Source organism: Dysidea avara, chromosome 9 (assembly GCF_963678975.1).
Source record: "Dysidea avara chromosome 9, odDysAvar1.4, whole genome shotgun sequence".
Lineage (NCBI taxonomy): Eukaryota > Metazoa > Porifera > Demospongiae > Dictyoceratida > Dysideidae > Dysidea > Dysidea avara.
Window position 1 is genome coordinate 3,529,488 of NC_089280.1, and position 22,983 is coordinate 3,552,470.

The 22,983-nt window shown below is 39.3% G+C and overlaps 3 protein-coding genes and 1 long non-coding RNA gene across 4 annotated transcripts; 2 read left to right on the forward strand and 2 right to left on the reverse strand.

Annotated features, from left to right (window-relative positions):
* Positions 1 to 3: 3 nt before the first annotated feature.
* On the reverse strand, positions 4 to 3,915 carry LOC136266363 (NAD(P) transhydrogenase, mitochondrial-like). The gene is made up of 2 exons (XM_066061381.1): positions 3,801 to 3,915; positions 4 to 3,375 (listed from the first exon to the last, which is right to left on the reverse strand). The coding sequence occupies exon 2, from the start codon at positions 3,359 to 3,361 to the stop codon at positions 161 to 163; it is 3,201 nt and encodes a 1,066-aa protein (XP_065917453.1). The 5' UTR covers positions 3,362 to 3,375; positions 3,801 to 3,915; the 3' UTR covers positions 4 to 160.
* On the forward strand, positions 3,885 to 22,139 carry LOC136266369 (thiopurine S-methyltransferase-like). Its single transcript, XM_066061387.1, has 8 exons — positions 3,885 to 4,109; positions 7,779 to 7,871; positions 10,324 to 10,450; positions 12,276 to 12,328; positions 19,400 to 19,474; positions 20,195 to 20,277; positions 21,710 to 21,751; positions 21,811 to 22,139. Exons 1-8 carry the CDS (start codon positions 3,946 to 3,948, stop codon positions 21,939 to 21,941), a joined length of 768 nt encoding a protein of 255 aa, XP_065917459.1. The 5' UTR covers positions 3,885 to 3,945; the 3' UTR covers positions 21,942 to 22,139.
* On the forward strand, positions 12,347 to 17,641 carry LOC136266364 (uncharacterized). The gene is made up of 9 exons (XM_066061382.1): positions 12,347 to 15,245; positions 15,332 to 15,560; positions 15,616 to 15,790; positions 15,850 to 16,411; positions 16,484 to 16,670; positions 16,724 to 16,960; positions 17,015 to 17,186; positions 17,240 to 17,388; positions 17,437 to 17,641. The coding sequence occupies exons 1-6, from the start codon at positions 14,892 to 14,894 to the stop codon at positions 16,813 to 16,815; spliced, it is 1,599 nt and encodes a 532-aa protein (XP_065917454.1). The 5' UTR covers positions 12,347 to 14,891; the 3' UTR covers positions 16,816 to 16,960; positions 17,015 to 17,186; positions 17,240 to 17,388; positions 17,437 to 17,641.
* Positions 15,243 to 18,457, reverse strand: LOC136266372 (uncharacterized). Its single transcript, XR_010706079.1, has 4 exons — positions 18,198 to 18,457; positions 17,865 to 18,098; positions 17,649 to 17,813; positions 15,243 to 16,926 (listed from the first exon to the last, which is right to left on the reverse strand). It is a non-coding gene; the product is annotated as an uncharacterized lncRNA (long non-coding RNA).
* Positions 22,140 to 22,983: the final 844 nt, after the last annotated feature.

The following is a 22,983-nucleotide window of genomic DNA, read 5'->3' on the forward strand; positions in this document are numbered from 1 at the left end:
AACTTCAAACAGACACATTAAAATCATATAATTTTACATCAACTAGGAGTTCCTTTGTACATAACACATAGGGTTGTCTAATAATGAGATCCTAAAATAAATAAATATTTCCTATTATCAAAGTGCAGAGTCGTAAACTCTTCACCAAAGTTACAACAGTTTACTTGTTATAAACGTCTTTGATGCCACTGAGCAAGGCATCGCAGGTCTTCTTGGCATCACCCAATAACATGGAGGTGTTGGGTTTGTAGAAGATGGGATTGTCTACGGCAGCATAACCAACCCCAAGTGTTCTCTTCATGACGATGGTGTTCTTGCCTTCCCACACTCGTAGTACTGGCATTCCAGCTATGATGGAGTTGGGATCTTCTTCAGCAGCTGAATTCACTGTATCATTGGCACCGATCACTAGTGTGAGGTCTGTCTCAGGAAAGTCATCATTAATCTCATCCATTTCAAGCACGTTGTTATATGCGACTCCAGCTTCAGCCAACAGAACGTTGAGTTGTCCAGGCATCCGGCCAGCAACTGGATGAATACCAAATCGGACGTTCTTGCCTTCTTTGCGGAGGATGTCAATAAGCTCGGCAACTGGATACTGAGCCTTAGCAACACATAATCCATACCCTGGAGTGATCACAATGTTCTTTGATTCACGAATCATCTCTATGGCGTCATCAACATTGATCTCAGTGTGGGTACCAGTAATCTCCATTGGTTTGCCACCACCAGTGGATAGAGTGCCGTAACCACCAAATATCACATTGATCAGGGATCGGTTCATGGCCTTGCACATGATGTAGGACAGGATAGCACCAGAAGAGCCAATCAGAGTCCCAACGATGGTAAGCAAGGAGTTGTTCAACATGAAGCCCTCAGCACACAACGCCCAGCCACTGTAGCTGTTCAATACACTGATAACAACTGGCATGTCAGCTCCACCAATAGCAGCAGTCAGTGTGACGCCCATTACAGACGAGAGAAGGGTAGTTGTACCTAGACATGACAACTCGGGGATATATCCTGGGCCAATCATAAAGTATCCCATAGCTCCAACATTTGTTCCTAACATTCCAAGGTTGAGTGCATTTCTTCCAGGAAGCAGCAATGGTTCAGAGTCAAGCACACCCTGTAATTTTCCATAAGCAATCAGGGAGCCAGTGAAAGTTACTCCACCAATGTATGTGCCAAGAAACAGAGCAGCTTTTGTGACGCCAGCACTAGGGTCAGTGAGAAGATGAGGATACTCACTCATGTATGTTGATACACACGTCAGCACTGCAGCAAGGCCAACAAAACTGTGGAAGGCAGCTACAAGTTGAGGCAGATCTGTGATGGCAACACGCCGGGCGATTGTTAATCCAATCAAACCTCCAGCTCCAACACAACCAAACATCTGCATGAACACAGCAGGGGGGACCCCCAGACCAGCCAGTGTGGCAGTGATACCTGTAGATACTCCAATCATACCAAGAGCATTACCAATACGAGCAGTGGACTGAGATGAAAGTCCAGTCAATGCCCCTACACAACACAGCGAAGCAGCAAGGTATCCCATTTGCTGGATATCAGAAAATCCGTAAAGGTGAGCTCCCATGTAGCCACCAAGGAAAGAAGCTGCTGGAATAGCATAAAGGTAGTTGTATTCAGGAGGATCATCGGGTCTCTTGAACATATCTAACATTCGCTGAGTGACAAGGAAGCCTCCAAAGATGTTGATGGATGAGATAAACGCAGCAGTGGCTGCTAAACCTCCTGCGGTGGTAGATGGCAGGTATCCTCCTCCCATACACAATAGACCACCGACTGCTGTGATACCAGAAATAGCATTAGTGACAGACATCAAAGGAGAATGGAGAGCAGGCGTAACCCCCCATACAGTATAATAACCAACTATTCCCGACAGGCCAAATGTGGTCACCATTGCACCAAAGGCTGGTGTGGGTGTGATCATCCCTAGGCCCAACAGTCCTCCTAGGCCTACAGTAGTTACAAGAGCCTTGTTCATGGTAGTCTTGAATGGGGTGACTGCTTTCGTTGTTTCTACTGCAACAGGTGCAGTCTCTTTTGGAGGCGGGGGTGGTGCTGCAGCTTCAGGAGGAGGAGGAGGTGGCCACAACATTTTACCACCTTGTACGATAATCGACCCTCTAACCACCTCGTCCTCCAGATCAATATGGAAAGCTCCTTTAGGCCCCATGGACAGCAGTAGTTTGGAGATGTTGTTGGCATACAATGTACTAGATTGTGTGGGCAGTCTACTGGGGAGGTCTGTGTAGCCAATATGAGTGACCCCTTTGTAACGGTACAGCTCTCCTGGCTTTGTTGTTGCAATGTTGCCGCCAGCCTCTGCTGCAAGGTCAACTACCACTGAACCATCCTTCATTGACTCTACCATGTCCTTGGAAATCAGTTTAGGGGCTGGTTTACCTGGTATAAGAGCCGTTGATATCAAGATATCTATCTCCTGGCATTGTTTGGAAAACAGTTCCATTTCTGCCTTGATAAACTCAGGAGACATCTCTTTAGCATACCCACCAGTACCCTCACCTGACTCTTTAAAGGAGACTTCTAGAAACTCAGCACCCAGTGATTGTACTTGTTCCTTAACTGCTGCACGAGTGTCAAAGGCTCTCACAATAGCTCCCATGTTCTTGGCAGTACCAACAGCTGAAAGGCCTGCCACACCGCCACCTATCACTAGAACTTTGGCAGGAGGTACTTTGCCAGCAGCTGTGATCTGTCCAGTAAAGAAACGTCCAAAGTTATTAGCAGCTTCGATCACAGCCTTGTACCCAGCAATGTTAGCCATTGAGCTAAGAGCATCAAACACTTGAGCACGGCTGATTCGAGGGACACAGTCCATAGCAAATGCTGTAACATTCTGTTCAGTTAACTTATTAATAAGCTCTTTGTTCTGTGCTGGGTAAAGGAAACTGATCAAGTTTGCTCCCTTCTTCAACAGTTTTACTTCTTCTGTTTTAGGCACACACACTTTTAGAACAATGTCAGAGTTAAATGCCTCCTCTCTTGAAACAATCTTTGCCCCAGAAGCTTCAAATTCAGCATCAGAAAACTTAGCTTCAACTCCAGCACCTTTCTCAATGACAACATTAAAACCTTCCTTAGTCAACAGCTTCACTGCAGCAGGAGACAGTGCCACTCGACGCTCATTGGCTAGAATTTCCTTTGGCACACCAACAGTTAAGTTAGAGTAAGCTGTCCCCACAGTAGGTGGGCTAGTAGAGCCATTACTGAATGGACGCTGGAGTCCTCTGATCTGTGGGTAGACGTATCTCCTCACTTGAGCGAGTGTTGCTGTGTTGTTCAACTTGCGTGTAGCTTGTAGCCAGCGATACATCTCAGCTGTGAACCCTAATAATAGAATAGTATATAATTAGTGCAAAAACAATACCATACAAGGAAACAAGGGTGTTGATTGTAGACCAAACAAATACACCATGAAAATTGACACAAAATGTGCAGAATTCATACCAACCCAATCAACACTATACATTTACACGACAAAGAATGATATTTCAGAAGACAACACACACGAAGCCAAACTACATCCCATGGGTTTGCCCACCTAAAGCATCTCGTGATCAACGCTAAAAAACTGAACTGCTCCCAGTACACATGCTCCACTAGTGATTATGCCAGTATTTTGTTCTATGGCTTAGTGAAGTGCTAAATGTTAACAGGTTTACTACAGCACAGCGTAAGGTTTGCACTCCACATCCCAGGAAATGAGATGTCGTGCTCCAAGACACATACGCACTTATTATACATGTAATTACCTCACGAACTGGTCCGACCAGCAGCTGGTTAGAAACTCTACACGACAATTCAAACACGTGCAAAGAAAAAGGGGCGTTGCGGTCTGCTGGGCGATAATTGGAGCAAGAATTCACGTGATACAGTGCTAACTAGAGACCGGAAGCGATGGCTCATCAGCAGCAAGACTCGCACGAACACCATCATCACCATCATGATCATGGCGACCATGGCGATCACGAACATGGTCATGGCGAGCCCGCCACACACGATGATTGGCTAAAGTACTGGGAGCAAGGGGAAGATGACTGGGAACACAGCATCGTAGATCAGTGAGTGGTAGGCACGTGTATACCACGTGTAGTTGTAGTTGTATGTGTACATTGCGCAGTAAGCTATGAGTGAATAGCTATTAGAGTGTGTAGTGGGAGCTACCTCCTAACTTAATTAATACATATTTGCTCTAATAGAGCAGTCAGTCCATAGACCTCTCAATAAATTACACATTGCAAGTGGGCATGCAGCCACAGTCAATCAAAGTCTTGACTGGAGCTTTGTGATTGTCTTGACGGTATTGTGGTTTCCAAATTGTCCTTGATCACTGATCAACTGCCTTTGTGTCCCCCATTACATTGTGCTTTACACACACTACACACTGTGCTACTTTGAAATACAGAAAATTTCCATGAAGTTGAACTAGCACATTAATTTACAGGCTACTGGACACTTAACCCAGACTGTCAATAATGCAAATTTGCTAATGCTTGGACGTATGTATTGGAACGTAACATCTTATGCATATGAGCAAATTACTTACTCACCCAGAAACTTTCTTGCCAATGTATATACATTGTTAATAAGGATGTCTCCAAACTCCTAATTAAATCACTAGTGGTAGCCATTAATCAGCCATTGTTGTGTGTCCAGTGTGGTCGAAATTTTTTACTAATTTTTATACATGTACATTACCAGATTCCTCTATATTGTCATATCATGCAATAAGAAGATTAGAAATATCACTACTGGAAAAGTACCTATGAAATTCCAATGAAAAAAGTACCCACCTTCTGTAAACAGTCAAGTTTTCATTGGGTGGCCCAATGGAATTGCAATTTCCATTATATTTTCATAGCAGGAGTATATACCCCCTTGTTCATAGGGTAAACCAATGAAATTCCAGTGAAAACTGGCCAATGAAAATTTTGTAAAACAGGTTTTCATGGAGTTTTTGTTGGCGAAGTTTCACTACTGAAATGAAATGAAAGTAAAATGAAAATAGCGGGCCATCCAATGAGGTACTTTTTTCATTGGGATTTCATGGATACTTTTCCAGCAAGAGTTCATAATAAAAATAGCTAGGCACTATTTTTCTTGGAAATTTCCAGCAGTGAATGTAGTGTTTATGGTTGACTATGTGTTAAGAGAATTAAATGTAAACTGTACATACTACCATACTGTATAGCTAGCAGGAAAGTTTGGCAGGAGGGTACTTTGGTGAACTTGCTGCGATACCACCAAACTTACAGTACGTGCTATATGGCATACAACTACATACTATACAATACCACCATACATGATAGTTACTGCTACCCTGAGTAGTACACTTACCATTCAGATAATGATTGTAATTTTTCAGTAGCAAAATGTAGCTATAGGTCCTAGTGTTTATACAAGACCAGCCATAACTCAAGACAGTATTGTATATTGATCAAGACACACAGTAGTGTGTCATGCAGCCAAATAAGTGGACGTGTTACACCTGTGTATATTGATAGGAAGAAAGTAAATGTGGTTTTCACACCTGCATAGCTCCAAGGTCCCTTCTCCAAAGCACACCATTATTGCATTATAGCTGTGCAGGTAAGCCACACATCAAATTTGATCAAATTCACCCATTTGTAATATGGGCGGCCAGTTTTGATGTTTTCTTTGTTTTGTTTTTATTTTCTTCTTTAAGGGTCTGTCTACGGGGCCTAGATTATTCTTTTTGTACAAAAAGTTGTCAAACTTGTGATTTGATTATCTTGAAAATTTGATACAGATAAAGAATGTACAAAGGTGAATTCACACACTGAATCTGAGAAGTGCTCACAGTGCTATGAACATTAATTCGTGTAAAAGATCAAACTTGATGGCTACAGAGTAAACTACTTATGGTGTATGCATAGACTAGCCATTGTAGCAGTGCCTTTTGATGGTTTGAAAGAAGCAATAACCACAGAGTTGAGTTACAAAGCAAAAAACAAACAGCTGGGAATTGTGGGATCAAGGTATTCTAATAGAACAGTCACTGCGGGGTAAAAAGGTGCATGAGAAATGCTAGAAAACTTACCGTATTTCCTCGTATAAAAGTCGCATTTGATTAAACACCTGTCTTGATTATAAGCCGGGGGGCTTCCAGCACCTTTGGAAAGTAAATGCATGGTCTCAACTGTAGAGGCCTGGGCTATTACTGTTAATAGCTTTAAACGTTTCCCTCGTTGTTGCTGCTTCTTCATACCTGAGTTTAGAGCCTTCTGAGGGATGAAGGTACTATGAGTAGTAGTCCGGGCTAGTCCACATACATACAGATATGTATGGTACAACTATTATCCAAGCCTTGACTACACACTTGTTTATATAGTCAACATACTGTATCACTGTTTTCTATGCTTACCATTACAGCAATCCCATTCTACTACAAAGTCAATTAAACACCGGGCGTAGGGTGGACCAATCCAAAATAAATGCATGACCTTAATTAAAGGTCCTATTTGTTTACAAGCCGAGTCAAAAATACTGGGAAGGAAATAAAAGCCCGGGCTATTATACGAGGCAATATGGTACTAGAGTTCAAACCAGGGACCTCCATACTTGAACACCCAAATCTTCAATCACTGAGCCACCACTATCACAGCCGTTCATCTCTTTTAATCCTTTATACTGAATATAAATAGCTAAAATACTACTTAATAGTGAAAGTGTATGGTTTATTGATCTACCAATGGAAATTCTAGTACGTTATTTTTATGTGCATTCTATTAGAATTCCTCAAAAAAGTGTTCCGTTATTACAATAATATTATGCAATACAATACAATTATGAACTAATCATCTTTGTGTTTGTAGATAAGAGGAAATGTGGGTACAAGCAAACTTTGATAAAAGCACCAAATTTGGCACTGAGGTAGATAATCACCTTACAAACGAATCTGAATATTGGGCCAATGCAGACCATGCCCCCTTTGATAGGTTCCGCCCACTCACCACACTAACAAAATATTAATGTTAAGGTACTGTATGGCTGGCATTATGGCCATATAGAGTACTGGTACAAAAGAAATGAAAAATGAAATCCACACAAAACCACAAAACAGCCAAGCTTTGAAAAAAGGTGCAACTTTCAATTATACTGGGGGGAAATGTTGTGAAATCAAAGGTGGTGGCCAAAGAAATGGCTGCAATGATATTAATGCTGAGTCATTATTACCATAAACATTATTGCAGCCAGTTCTTGGTCGCCATCTGTGATTTCACAACTGTTTTCACTTAGGCTATTGAACCTTTTTTCACAACTTGGCTGTTTTTGTGTGGACAATTCTATCAGCTTGGGCTTCTCGTGTTGAAACTCCGTGTTGTACCTCAACCAATCACTACCATCTATTGTTAGTGCGGAGAAGGTCAAGCTATAATGTGTAATCATGCAACCAAGCATGACGTCACCCATTAAAGCTTGTTTATTACATAGAAACATGTTGTGATGAGTTGTTTTGTAAGAGCTCCATAATGTATACATATATGACAAAGCGATTCATCCTTTATGTTAATCTGTGGTGTCAGTTTGAAATCATGAGAATGTTGAGATGGACAATGACCAATCTCTAGTATCATATTACATCATGTTACACCATATTACATCATGTTACACCATATTACATCATGTCACATCATGTTACACCATATTACATCATGTTACACCATATTACATCTTGAAACATCATATTACACACATAACCCTTATAGGTTTCTGATCAAGTACCTGGACAGGCTCACTGCTGGTAACAAACGGGCGACCATACTAGTCCCATTGTGTGGCACCTCTGTAGACATCAAGTGGTAAGTCAATGAATACTATCTGTATTGAGAGTATGTAGTGTAATCAAGAGGTCATTGTACAAGAGCAATGGAACACCAACCAAGATGGCTTTTACTGAACAGCAATCCATAAAGAATTTATGAAACTATCAGCTTGCACAGTGACACTTCAGATCAACAATTGTGACAAGCACCTCTAAAATTAATTTTCGTATAAGCAGTGCTGTTTGTGACTGACAACAATTACACAAGTAAGAATGCACTGCTCAAGCTTGTTATTACTACTGAAAGTACTCTGAAATTCAATCTCAGATGGTTAGTTTTCGAAAAATTTCTTGGGCTCTCAGACCTCCTTAGTTTAGCATGCTCCGCTAATCAGCTTTTATTTTATTCTTATCATTGTCTGGCCCCCCCAACCACGAGGTGCTTGCTACGCCTATGCAAGCATCAAATACTCTAATAAGACAGTCACCTTTCACAATCAAAAAAGCTAAGAAGGTACTAACATTGAGTGCTGTTCTGCATGGAGACCATTTCCATTCTCTGTTTGTATCATTTGTGTACAGCATCTGCGGTCCTTTGCAAGTAGTCTAGATGGATGATCGAGGTGTTTAAATATATTGTACGTATGTCAATGTAGTAAATTATAGAGTAATCTGAACCATTGGTAGTAAGTAGACAGTTGAGCACTTAAGAGATGACTTGAAATAGCTATCCTAATTATTGGGGGAGTGGGGGAGAATGGATCCCCCCACTCCCCTGCTTCCTATGCCTATGGCTTGTGTGCATTCTATTTATTAGTTGAAATGTATGTTCTATTAGAGTATTTAGTCAACTGTAGTGCATTCTGTGTGTATGCTCTATTAGAGTAATTGAATGGACTTCTGCATATAACTTTACCTGAATAAATATCTGGTGTTCTCAGGTAAATTGAGGATCCACACAGTATAGTTGGTTTTCTATTACCAATTACTCTAATAGAACACACGCTTCACACAATAGCGTGTCATGTGGCTAAGGAAGGCCAGTGCAATGAGTATTTTAGAACCAATAAAACACAATTTCATGCATTCCTACCTCAGTAATGGCTAAATGAAAATAGCCCATTTTTCTGTGAAACATGGGACATCTTCCCATACCAAATTTGAGCCAAATTGGTCCAGCAATCTTTGAGATACGCAACTTCAAAGCTCATCTTATTTGTCTTCATCTTCCATTATTTTTTCTCCTTGCACCACTGATAAAAGTTGTCATACATTGTGCAAGTATTACTTGTCAAACTAGGAGGGTGTAAACAACATAATTATTATAACACATATATCTTATAATGATTGGTAGAAGTGGTACAAAGTTATGAACAATTACAAGCACGATTTTTTGTCATGCCTTCAGGGTAAACTACTGACAAGCAAGATTTTAAAAAATTGGGTATGCAGAGAGGTTGACCATCATAGTGGTAATTCGAAAGCATTGAGAGGAGACATAAAGCAAAAACCAAACATGTGAAAAGCTTATGATGAAAAACTCTAATAGAACAGTCATCCAAAAGTTTTTAAAAAGAGTGAAAAAGTTGGACAAATTACCCAGGATCTCAACCAGGGGCCTCCACACCTATACAGCCAATCACTCCACCACAGCTTTTGGTTGCTCACCTCACTTTATTTCTATATACTTTATAAATGAAAGTTCTAGTTTAAGTTTACTGCACCAGAACTTTACAGTTTCATAGATCTATCAATGGAGATTGTTCTAGAACATTCTATTAGAAGTGCTCAGAAAAAAATATACACTTAGAGTACTACAAACAATTTTCAGGCAAACTTACGTAAGTCATGCATTCAATATACTCTAATAGAGCAGTCGGCACGTGATTTGTTGTTACACTCACTGGATAAACCACTCATACAAATTAGTGAATTTTCTTGTATGTGACTGTAAACTATCAAGGTACTAACCTTGAACAGTTTAAAACCAACTAAACTATACATGCTTGTAACAAGTGCATTTTGATAGAGCAGTCATATACATACGACCTTCAACAACCAAAATGAAGTTATAAATAATGCAAAACCCTTTTTAATTCAAATGTCACTTAAAAGCTAGTTCTTTTGTTTACTTGTAGAAAACAAAAGATAGACAAAAGCCAGAATATACAAATACAAAATGCTCTAACAGAACGTACATACACTTACTCAAATACTCTAATAGAGCAGTCACTTGGTATATGAGAATAAACTAATACAGGAACCGCTATAATTTGAACATTAATGATGTAGGTAGTTTTATCAACTTGCAGTGTAAAATGTTACTGGGGATTACTACAAGCACTGAACTATGGTAAAATCTTTGCTATGTGATGTTTTTAAAAGCCTAATTTGAGATCGCGTTATTTTTCAATTTTTATGATACGTAGACCTCGTACAATAAACATGTTTAATGTCTAACTCATAGCTCATACTGTCACAACTAATAGGTTATGTGAACAAGGCTACAAGGTGGTTGGTGTGGAGCTAGCTGAAGCTGCGGCCAAACTCTTCTTCACCAAATACAAACTGGAATACAAAGTGACCACTGCTGATAATGGACTGACTGTGTATGAGGTATGACTGTATTATGTCTGATACATGTGTAATGTAGCTAGTGCTGGCCAGACCACATTTCAGTTGTAAAAAGATCAAGATACTCTAAAGGGTAGAATCATTTCAGTATGCTCTAAAAAGCAGAGACAAATATAACCTTTTGCGATAGACTGGTCATAATGTCCTGTCATGTGCGGGCTTGATCAGTCGTGGTAGCACAGAATGGGACAAGTTAGATTGCACATGGTTATTAATTCTGGTATCTACTGTTGACATCATTCATTGCTCATATTGCTAGCTACTGTAACATTGCTAATTGAATGGGAGTAGGCCCAGTACATTCATGGCCACCCCCTTCTGTTGTAAGAATGTAATGTCTCCTAGCAACCAGTGGTAGTTATGATTAGCAGTACAAGCCATAAACCAAACAAACTGTATTCCTTAGGCTCCATCCCTTTTCTTTTGATAGCTAGGATATTATGTGTGAGAATACTGAGCTATGGTCAGACACAGAAGTTATTTGGATGGCAAATGTCCGGTGACCAACTGTTATATTTGTCTCTGAAAGGTTTGCACTAATTTCAAAACCTTTCATGTCCATGCGTGTATATTATAACGATGGGTTCCTTAGGTAGTAGAAGACGCGTTAATGTCCTTTACTACCCAAGGAGCCAATTCTTAGTAGTCCAGAGTTAAGTTAGGGTTTGGGTTTGGCTTTAGCTAGTAAATCTAGTTAGGGTTAGATTATTATATTGAACTATATCTAAAATTCAGGGTTCTGGCAGCTGGCAGCGGTGGTTATGGCTCTGATGTATTACAAAAAGTGGTGAGATTGAGCTCAGAAAGCTCTACTTTTCTTCATTTTTTAAAGTTTAATTCGCCACCTAATATTTCAACATTACAGTGGCATAGCTACCATTAAAACCATCAGGACAGCTGCCTTAGTAAACTTCAGGATAGTGGAAAATGAATTTAGAGGCAAGTGTCCACAGGATACCATAAACCTGTGGATATTTTCCCTGTTGTAATTTGGCCACTCTGTTGTAGTATCTTGCCATCAACCTGCCATCTACCTGAAGAAGCTGCCATCTTATTTAGAGCATCTTTATAAAGCTGCAGCAAAGGGACTATTTCTATTTTGGTTTTACTTAAGCATTTGCTTGTGCTCCGATTATTCTGTACCTGTATCATTTTCCATCAATTCTGAGATAGTCACACTACCTTGAGCAGTCAAATTTGCCTTGCCATTCGTCAGACTGATTACACAGTTCTTTTGGAGGAGCAACTGTTTGAGAACTACTACCCTCTTACATCACCCAACTACTGATTGTTGTGTTAGATGATTTTTTTGATGGTTGCATTATTAGGGTAGTTTGTAGTATTAGCAACTACTATACAGCATAACTCTGGTATACATATAGTTAGACAATGGCACTTCTTCAATATTCTCAACATATGTAGGGTTTTCATTCTAGTAAGAGACCTGTACCTTACTCCACAATTGTTGACAAACAAATTGTATACTATGTGGGTTCTAGCAAATTCTATTCACACAGACTAGTGTTTAAATAACTAAAAGGCATGTATTGCTAGTGAAGAAACACCCCTCAGGAATTATGTAAACAATCATATCAGCTCTGCCTCTATGATTATTACACCATTCCTTCAGGGTTGTGTATCCACTGAAGAATCCTAACACTGCATGTCTTAGGGCTAGGGTTACTTGCTGAGGGGTGTGTGTGTGTGTGTGTGTGTGTGTGTGTGTGTGTGTGTGTGTGTGTGTGTGTGTGTGTGTGTGTGTGTGTGTATGCGTGCAGGGATATAACATAACTTGTCCGTTCTATAGGGATTTAACGGAAACTTGAAATATGTTGTGGGAGACTTTTTTGTATTCAACAAGTAAGTGGATCACCTGTCTGCTAGATCATGACATGTATTTTTTGTTGTTGCTTTTTAAGTAGTTCCAGATTAACAAATTTATGTATATAGCATGTCACTATGATCTATGGACTGTGTGATAGTTAGAACATGTCAACAAGGTCAACAAGGTCAACAAGGTTTCTATGCCATTTAGAGACCTGAGGACAATGTGGGCTGGGGTATCCACAAGCATAATAATTGAGCCAAGGTGGTAGCCAAGCCACATCATCTGAGGAACTCTAAATGGCAAAGAAATCTTGTCAGAACATTCTCAGTGCTTTAGAAAATTTCCCTGAGTGAGATAAATCGGCAAACTGTGGGTGATATCATTGTGATGTACCCATAGAGTTTACTGTGCAGCACCACGCCATGACATCAGTGTATCAACAGTTAGGTTAATGCCTAATGATACCTGTCTTGTTCTGGAAGCAAGGTAAAGTAAAGACATTTTGTTTTTGGTTTTGCTGACTTTTGTTTGATAAATGTAGCAGGCTAGACTACAGGTTACTAACTATTCACCACAGGTTTCTATTCAATTGGATATCGAAGGAAATATTGCATTAAATTTTCTAACATGAATTTATATATGACTGAATTTGACAAAACCCGACTTTGGCACAAAAATTACATTCTTTAAGTAGATAATTGTGATTTTACATAATCTTTGTATAATGCCTCCTAAATGTGCACCAATTTTTCATTTATTTATTAGCTATCACCGTGTTGGTGTATAGTTTTTGGTGCCCAAAATATGACCTGTTTTAGGTAGCTTTTTGTGCAGGCAATAGTAGGTAGTAGTAGTATTAGGGGTGGAGGGTGGGGGGAGTATAGAAGCTGGGTATCTCAAATCCGGTCACATGTTTGTTAAGTTCTTACTACACTTGACTGTATAACAACAAAATATGGTGATTGGCAAATTGGCGATTCGTCAAATTGAATATTCATCAGTATTATTTTCATACGTACCTCATAATTATTGTTGTGGACTTGAGGTAGATTTCGACAAACCAAGTGTGGCTTTGTGGATTAAACACACCTACTGGTAAACTAGCATTGTTTCATGCATGCAAGTGGGTGTGGAGCTGCCTGCCGTTACACTAGACTACAACTTGTACTCAATTAGTGAGCGTGTCTCCAAGTGTAAGCTTACAGACAGCAACAGACATGGATTCATGCACAGCCATTGATAAATGGATGAGGCTCTAAATATGCCTACAGACAGAAACACATGATTCTGATAAGTGAGCATCACTCACGAAAAGAAACTGGTATAAAGTGGGTCAGACCTGGATGACCTGACCCTGTTTCAATCATGAAAGCAACCCAGCCAGTGACTGATTATCATTTCAGCAAAAAAAAAAGGATTGTACAGCAGTATGCATGCTTAATCCTTTCTGTCAGCCTACACCACGTACAATAACCTCACGTGCAATGGTGCACCACCAATTTTTCAGTGAGAACATTTAAAATTTCCCCCACTGCAATTTTGTAGCACATTGCCAAGTACTGGTTTTACCAGTGTTTGTTGTTATATGGTATAAAATCATTGTGCAAAATCAAGACACACAGTAGTGTGTCATGCAGCCAAGAAAGCCGGCCCACCATACTGTGAGTATATTGACAGGGAGAAAGAAAACAAACTTTTCACGCGTGCATAGCTCCATGCTTGGCCACTTCTCCAAAGCACACCATTTTTGCATTATAGCTGTAGGGTAGGCCACACAGCGAATTTGATTAAATTCGCAACGGCCATTTTCAAGATATGGGCATTTAAAATTTTGTTTTAATTTCTTTGTTGTTTTTTTCTTATTATGCCGTATGGGGGCTTTGATTTCTTTTTGCACACTTTGCAAAAATTGCTACAAAGCACAAACATGTAATTCGATTGCCTCGATCTGTGGCACAAATGAAGAGCGTGTAATGGTGGCTTCATTTGCTGTGAATCTGAGAAATATCCAAGGAGTTATGAACGTTTATACACGTAAAAAAAAGGTCAAACTTCTGTCACGGCTACAGGGTAAACTGAGTATAGGAATAACTTGAAAATTGGTGTGTAGATAGGCTGATCATCATAGCAGTGCCTTTTGATAGTTTGAATAGCAATAGAGTTACAGCGACAAAGTTAAAAAGCAAAAACCAAGCAAGTGTAAAATCGCAGGATCGAGATACTCTAATTGAGCAGTCAGTCACCACGGGTAAAAAAAGGTGTACCAAAAATGTTGAGAGAAAAAATTTCCAGAGTTCGAACCAAGGACCTCCATACCTAACACCTACATCCTTAAAGGTCCACTGAAATGATAAAATCAACTTGTGCTATAGCTAATCCTCACTAATAGTAATACAAGTTGATGCATGTGATTCAGTCTATTTCCACTTAGATCAATAGATATGACAGATTTTAGGTCTTTGTGGTTGATGACGCAAGATGCGTCATAAAGCATCATACCGGGAAAGCTCAATACGCATCACTGCTATAAAAATCATAACTAAAACGATGTTTGCAGTATAGTCGATCCGTATAGCTTCTAATAACACTTTAATCATGCCAAGACGCTGTGTAGCAGCCGATTGCCTCACTGAATGTGGACGGGGATACAGTTTACACAAGTTTCCTAGTGATGGTACGCTAAGAGCAAAATGGACACGGGCTGTACAACAGCAGCGAAGGAACTGGGGAGGGCCAACGCCCCATTCTTTGCTTTGTGCAAAGCATTTTACACCCGAGTGCTTTGAAACTGACGGCCCATGCTATCGAGATGCCATAGGTATCCCTGCTAAGAAGCGCTTGAAGCGAGGTGCCATCCCGACCATATTCCCCAGATCTATTCATGGTGGCAGCAGCCAACCATCAGCACCACCCAAGAGACCAGCTTCCGAACGAAGAAGACGAAAATCAGTAAGTAGCAGTAAAATTAATACAACATATTGAAAATCAACAAAATTTATAGTTATTGAAAAATCAAACAGTAAACTTTTATACAGATAGCTGATGAGGTCCTACAAACTAGTTTAACAGAAGATCTGCAGAGTACACCGCTGTTAGAATATGCCAATACCGAACAGCTGGAGTCTGCTACATCTGAACAGTTGGAGTCTGCAACTTTTTCACAGTGGGATACTGAGTCTGATCAGCTAGAAGTTGAGTTAGAGTCTGCTACTACTGAACAGCCACCTGCACAAATGGAAATACAGACACATACACAGAATAAAGGTCAGTCCTGGTATTAGTTATGTGACTAAATTGAAAATAGGTTCTCTGGTAATAGAGTCAGTCGGAATACAGTGTAATCTTCTAGCAGTACCTCCACTGAAAAAGTTTTCCCGCACCACTGATTCCCGCACTACTGAACCGTTGCTTTCTAGTGAGCCTGAGGAAACTGAGCCAGACGAAACTGATCTTGAGAGTTCTTTCTACATTTCTCAGGATGAAACCTCAACAGAGTAAGTAATATTTTGTGTACACTTATAAACATTTCATCAGCACCTATTAATTTACACAGTGATGACATTCAGCAGCCATGTTCTTCAATTCAGTCAGGTTCAACACTGGATGAACTAAAATACATAGTGTTTAGATCATCTCTGTTAGAGCTGTTCACTCATTGTCCATCATGCCATAGCTTATGCCCTGGAATAACAACAAAGCCACAGGGAACATTTGTCACAGTAAAGCAGGCATGTTCTCACTGTGGGTATCAGAGATCATGGTCAAGCCAACCTCACATTAAGGACACACCTGCTGGAAACATCATGCTGTCTGCAGCTATTCTATACAGTGGAGGAACTGCTGGAAAATTTCTTAGAGCACTGTCCCACATGAATGTTGCCTGCATCACTGATCGAACATACTATATTCATCAAAAGAAATATTTACAGCCAGCAGTGATATCAATTTGGAATGCAAAGCAATCTGAATTATTGAATAAATGCAGAGCTACTGGTTCTCCCCTCACAATTGGTGGTGATGGTCGTGCTGATAGCCCTGGTCACTCTGCTAAGTTTGGGTCATATGGGATCATTGACTTGTCTATCAATAAAGTTATACATATAGAGTTAGTTCAAGTAAGTCATAATACATAATTAATACACAATTCTTTCCAAACACAATATCTTTTGTGTTCTTGCCTACTATAGAGCAACCTTGTCAAATCCAGTAATCATATGGAAAAAGAAGGGCTATGTCAGGCACTCAAATTTCTAAGTGATAATTCACTGGATGTTAGTATGCTGATAACTGACAGGCATAAGCAAATACACAAATTTATGAGGCAGAGTTACCCTGATATAGAACACAGATATGATGTCTGGCATGTTGCTAAAGGTAAATGAACACTTTCAGTTTGCTTGCATATGACTTATCTTGTGACTATTCAGGGCTGAAGAAAAAATTGCAGAAAGCTGCCAAATACAAGGATTGCGCTGTGGTTGGGGAGTGGACCAAGAGCATCACCAACCACATGTATTAGTGTGCAGCATCTTCTCCAAATGGTGATGGTGATGAAATGGTGAAGAGATGGAAATCTTTAATTGACCATCTCTGTAATGACCACAGCAGTTGCTATGGCAACCACACTGACCTGGAAGACAGGCATAGAAAATGGCTAATACCAGGTATATACATGCAATGTTTCAAATATTTGATTAATAATATACATACACACTTAGGTAGTAAGGCATGCGAGAAGGTCAGTGACATCATCAGCAATAACAGGTTGATGGAAGATGTTCGGAAGCTATCACCCCATCACCAGACCAGTAGCTTGGAAAGCTACCATAGTGTGGTAAATCATTTTACACCAAAGCTACTGGCCTTTCCTTATGTGGGAATATACAGCAGGTAGAAGCATTTAAATAAAGTATCACTATATTTAAATTTACTATTTAATGTAGATTGTTGATTGCTGTAATGCACTTCAACGAGAACTTCGCAAGGGAACAAGCCATAACCAAGTCTGGCAAAGAGAGGATAAAATTTTATTATCCAAAAGTCAAACAAGGAGAATGCACGCCTAAAATTGTGCCAGTGCCACCAACCTATAGTAAGCCATGTGAAGGTATAAATCATGGATTGAAATTTGCCTTTGTAGGGTATGCAGCACAATTAATGGCGAAGACAATATATTTTGTCATACATCCTGACGAGAGGCCGCCTTTACCAGAAGAACCACCACATTTGGCCAGCCAATATGAACACCCCGACAAAGACTTGATACCTCGCTTTTCACGTTATAAAAAATAACTATTTATAATAATTTAATCGTTGATACACAGATAACATGTTATATTATATGATACATACTTAATCTAAGGTGTGGGTGGTGGTTGATGCCCAGTATATTCTTCTGAAGGAAACTCGTGCCTGATCCTGGACACAATGCATGATGGTAGCACTACACACCTGTACCTGCCCAAATAGTGCCACCCCCACCACGTCATCTGCCTATAGGCAAGGTATCGGAATCTCCTGAAGGGAAAGATTGCTATAAAATACAGTAGCAAACTTATTAGCAGCAACCTGTTTTCATCATCAGGAACATCACTACTGCCATGGTGGTAACGATGACTATGCAGTGAGACCAGTAGTACTGTCCGGCATAAGCACACTGTAGCAAAATCAGTGTACTGTGTAACACATACAGGATGGGTTGCAGGACCAGAATCTTCCAAAATGGAAAGAGTCTGCTCGAGTTCTTTACAACAGATAGATTCTCTGTCCGTGGACATTACTTCACAATGGCCACACGTACACCTACACGTATATTACAGAACAAAAGGAAGGTTTTAAAGTAATCTTCTAGATATTTGTACTATCTATACACACAAAACTTCCCACTCCTTCTCAACCTACCAGTCAGTATTCCCCACGCGGCTAACTTCAGAATCTTCGGTTTCAGTGGGTAGGCTAAAACTCGCGCTAGTAGAAGGCCCAGGCTCCTCATCAGAATTGTACATCGGCTCGAAGCGATATGGCAATACTTCGGACGGTAGAGACAAGTGCAACTCTTCAATCGCCTCTACTGATGAATATGTGGAGGAAGATTCGTCTGAATCATTACTGCTGAACGATGAATTGCGCGAGCTGCCACTTTCTACCATTGTGACACGAGTAATAAAACTCTTGCGGTTCCCGATCTTACGTCACAGATTCAATTATTCGTGACGTGATCGAACTTTGCGGGTTAATATCTCGGTATATCATTACAATGAAATCACTAAAAAGGTGTTTTTGTGCACTGCACGTTATAAACAACACATCCATACAATAAAATAGGAGGTAAAATTTCCATTTCAGTGGACCTTTAACCACTGAACCACTCCTATCTTGGCTGATCACCTCACTTAATTTCTGCTTCAAAAATGAAATTTCTAGTTTAAATCTGCCTATACTTAAACATTTGTAATTTCATAGATCTACCAATAGAACTAGAGCATTCTATGTATGTTCTATTAGAAGTCCTCAAAAATATGTGCACTCTATTAGAGTACTACTATAATATTATCAAATATTGAAGTAAATCATGCAATGAAATACATTTGTAAGTCTTTCTTCAATAATCATTATAGTGTCTGCATAGAAAAGAAGAAATGTGAGTAAAAACAAACCTCAAAGTCAACCATTGGCTGGTTTTGGGGCCTTATATAGTACAAAAAGAAGTAAAATCCACACAAAAACAGCCAAGCTGTGAAAAAATGGTGCGACCTTTAAAAGCCTGGTGAAAAAAAAGTGAAATCAAAGGTGGTGGTCAGGAAATGGCTGCAATGATGTTAATGCTAAAAAATTTAATATGGCTGTGTGTATTGTTAAATTTATTAGCATTAACATCATTGCAATCATTTCTTGGCCACCACTTTTGATTTCACAACTTTTTTCACCCAGGATTTTTAAGGCCACACCATTTTTCACAGCTTGGCTGTCTTTGTGTGGATGTACTTTTAAGGTTTTAATGTTAGCATACATACTAATTTACATGATGTATGGAAGTATGACTGGAATATTAGTAGGACTAGCAGTGGGGCAGAATTGATGAGAGATCTTTTATCTCCTTATAGGGACATGTATGGAACATTTGATTGCTTGTGGGATCTCAACTCCTTTGATCCCATCAACAAAGATGACAAGCAAAGGTAACACTTACTAGTACTGATATAGTGTTTAGGAGCAAAGTGTAATGTTGGGTATAACTTCTAACCTGTTGTGTGTGGTTACTGTCTTACAACTAATGTGTCTAGTGTATTGGAATAAAATATTTAATGCACAAAACCTAAAGAGTGATTTGTCATCAAATGACATCATCAGCGTCCATGTGCATGGTGATACTTCGTATGTGCAATTAGTTGTGAACCTTTTTATGAGGAAGATTGACACACTGTCATAGTAGTATCATTGCTATGAACAACTCCTGCAGTCACTTGACTTTCTTTCTTGGCTCGTCTTTCTCAAGTGTAGTGTTAGTATCATGAGTGTTCACACGTAACTATGGATAATGTCAACTTGTCTTATTAAGATGGCTTGCAACATAGGGTAACACAATAATGCTTAAAATACATTTCTGTGCATGAAACTGTAAATTGAGGGCATTAAATGACAGTGCACATATTACTTAAAACATTAAATGGTGCTGGAGCCTGGACTCTCCAGAGTATATAGACTTATGTCATCACATAACAAGAATACACATAAAAGTATGCATTGGTGCTGTGATAATATTTGGTAAGATGGGTTTTGAAGCTGTTTACCCTCAGTTTACATATGACTTCGATTGAAATCATAGCAATTTACTACTACACAGATCATACCTGAGATTACAACATATTCAGCATGTACTTACCACTGACACGTTACAGATATGTTGATCATTGCCACTCTTTACTGAAGCCTAATGGTCCCATCCTGTTGGGTAGTTACATCTTTGATGATCACTACTGTGGTGAGTTGATTTATACAACGATAGCATGTTCACGTTGAGCTGAATCCTCAAAAACATGTAACTCAAGGATGGAATTACAGAAGTTATTGAAATTTGGCTCATTTTTAGTACTGCTTCATCCGCTAAAAGTCTAAAATCCTTACATGTGAGACACCATATTTAGAAGCCATTAAAGTGCATAGTATATTATAACATTTTCAGGGGCGGATCCAGGAGCCAACAAGGGGAGGGGCACAAACAGGCTAAGTTGTAGGTGGTTGGGGAGATCCAGATTCTCTTGTTAGTTGCTGCGTTTTTGAAGCAGCAAATAATCACCTCTTAGTAGTGTCTCACTGATGATTTTTGTCACTTTGGCCTTTGAAGATGGTTGCGAAATCTTAAAAGCTGTTAAAAGGCTCCAAATGTCTTAAACAGCAAGCGATAATTAATTTTAGAGGCGTTTAGTACGCACGAAGTTGCAGGGTAACAATCTAATAGTTAGTTTGGCATTGCTTTACTTCAGTTTCAGGTGAAATTGTAATAAGTGCTAGTAAAATGTACATATTTTCATGAGTTATATAGCTAAACTTATCTTGGCCTGACAAAGTTTAGTATTTTAATCACAAGTATGGCTGGGTCTTCCACGAGGGGGGGGCAAATGCCCCATCCTGGATCCGCCATTGATTTTCCCAAACTTGTAATGGAGCCTATTTGCACATGTCTGCTCTTGACACCTTTACTGTTGTCACTAATCATCTGGTTGGCTAAAATGTTATTTCAGTAAATTAATAATCCACTAGCTTTTTTTCTCAGGTCTCAGCTCAACGTGATACTATACAATGTACCAATAGTAGTGTCTATTCAGATAGTTATTTTTCAGGGAGAAATTTTCATTGCTGCATTGATGTTTCTTCCCACAATAGCAAAATTTTAAAGAACAAAAATGTATTATAGCTAGCTACTCAAACACAACGTCATCTCGTGAGAGTGCAAGAAATTTAAAAACTTGCTAATTAGAGGGTGTGGCACCTGTTTTGCTCGCAAGTAGTTATCCTATTTTGTTTGAGATGAATACTTGTGAAACAGGTGCCACACCCTTTAATTAGCAAGTTTTTTAATCCCTTGCACTCTCGGGAGACGACATTGCATTTGAGCAGTACTGTATGTGTATTGTATATTTGTGATTGTTTCAATATACTTGATAGTTATATGTAGAATAAGGTATCATATATAAGTCTCCAATTTCTGTTTATTAGGTTAGGTAGTTCAAAAGCTGCAGCTTCAGTGTGGGTCACTGTAAAGTTCTAATAATAGTAATAATAAAAGTAAACATACAATTTTTCTAAACCAATTTTGCTAAACCAGGCTTGTCCTCACAGCTGACTGTGAAGCACATAGAACTATTCTTTATCACTTCCTGAAGCAGTTCACTATACTGTACATTTCACTATAGGACCAATGCCAGTTACACTGGATACAATACAGTCATTGTATGGTAAGTGGTTGTTTACCACAGTGATGTGTTATGACACATTATGATGTGTTTTGTTGTAGGTAACAAGTTCACTGTGGAACATTTGGAGTTGACTGACATTACCATGGTGATGAGGGATACCATCAAGGATGTAGAGTGGAAACCAAACAAAATTGAGGAAACTGTTTTTATTATGACCCGCAAAAATTAGTAACACTTACTGAGTAGAGATAGTCAAGCGTGATAGCTTTGTTACACCACATCACATGCAGGAATTAGTGACTCAAAAGGGTGTCATTTGGAAGTTTTACATGCATGCATCCTGTAAGATAACTTTTGTGTACAGAAGGTTGAAGATAGTTAAACTCAACCTTTTTAGATATCAAGACACACTCGTGTGGCCAAGAAAGCCGGTGACCACATCGTGGGTATATTTACAGGAAGAAAGAAAACAGCTTTTTCATGCGTGTATAGCCCCTTCTCCAAAGCACACCATTTTTGCATTATAGCTGTCCCCCAAGTAGGGTACGTCACACAGCAAATTTGATTAAATTCGCAACAGCCATTTGTGAGATATGGGCGTTCAAGATTTTGTTTTAATTTCTTCGTTCTTATGCCCTACGGGGGCTTCGATTTCTTTTCACACACTTTGCAAAAATTGCTATAAAATGCAAACGTGTAACTTGAGTGGATTCACATACCAAGTTTGTTGTGAATCTGAGTAATATTCAAGGAGTTATGAGTGTTTATTCACATAAAAAAAAGATCAAACTTCTGTCATGGCTACAGTGTAAACCAAGTATAGAAATAACTTGAAAATTGGTGTGTAGATAGGCTGATCATTGTAGCAGTGCCTTTTGATAGTTTGAATAGCAATAGAGTTACAACGACAAAGTTGTAAAGCAAAAACTAAGCAAGTCTAGAATCGTGGGATCGGGATACTCTAATAGTAGAGATTTCCAACTAAATTAAATAATTAACATTGCATGCATTCATTGGTATGACAAATATTGTGCTATTTTTCAGCGTCATTTTAGTGCAAACCCCATCCCAATTGGTGCTTCCTATCAAAAGATATAAACAAAAGAAGTTGACAGTGTAATGATTTTTGTGTGCAGTATTTTCAATGCTTTTCACATATATCGCATGGCACCAACACAATATTCAAAGTGTCATAAATCTAGATAGGAAACTAATAATGACATGAAATGTTTACCACATAACTATTTTATGGAGAACAGCATAATATGAGC

Excerpts from the sequence above, each read along its gene's own strand:
- LOC136266369 (XM_066061387.1), top strand. The coding sequence starts at position 3,946 with ATGGCTCATCAGCAGCAAGACTCGCACGAACACCATCATCACCATCAT. Across the intron at positions 7,872-10,323 it reads ACCTCTGTAGACATCAAGTG|GTTATGTGAACAAGGCTACA; the intron begins GTAAGTCAATGA and ends CACAACTAATAG. Across the intron at positions 12,329-19,399 it reads GACTTTTTTGTATTCAACAA|GGACATGTATGGAACATTTG; the intron begins GTAAGTGGATCA and ends ATCTCCTTATAG.
- LOC136266364 (XM_066061382.1), top strand. The coding sequence starts at position 14,892 with ATGCCAAGACGCTGTGTAGCAGCCGATTGCCTCACTGAATGTGGACGG. Across the intron at positions 15,246-15,331 it reads AACGAAGAAGACGAAAATCA|ATAGCTGATGAGGTCCTACA; the intron begins GTAAGTAGCAGT and ends ACTTTTATACAG. Across the intron at positions 16,412-16,483 it reads TACATATAGAGTTAGTTCAA|AGCAACCTTGTCAAATCCAG; the intron begins GTAAGTCATAAT and ends TGCCTACTATAG.
- LOC136266363 (XM_066061381.1), bottom strand. The coding sequence starts at position 3,361 with ATGTATCGCTGGCTACAAGCTACACGCAAGTTGAACAACACAGCAACA.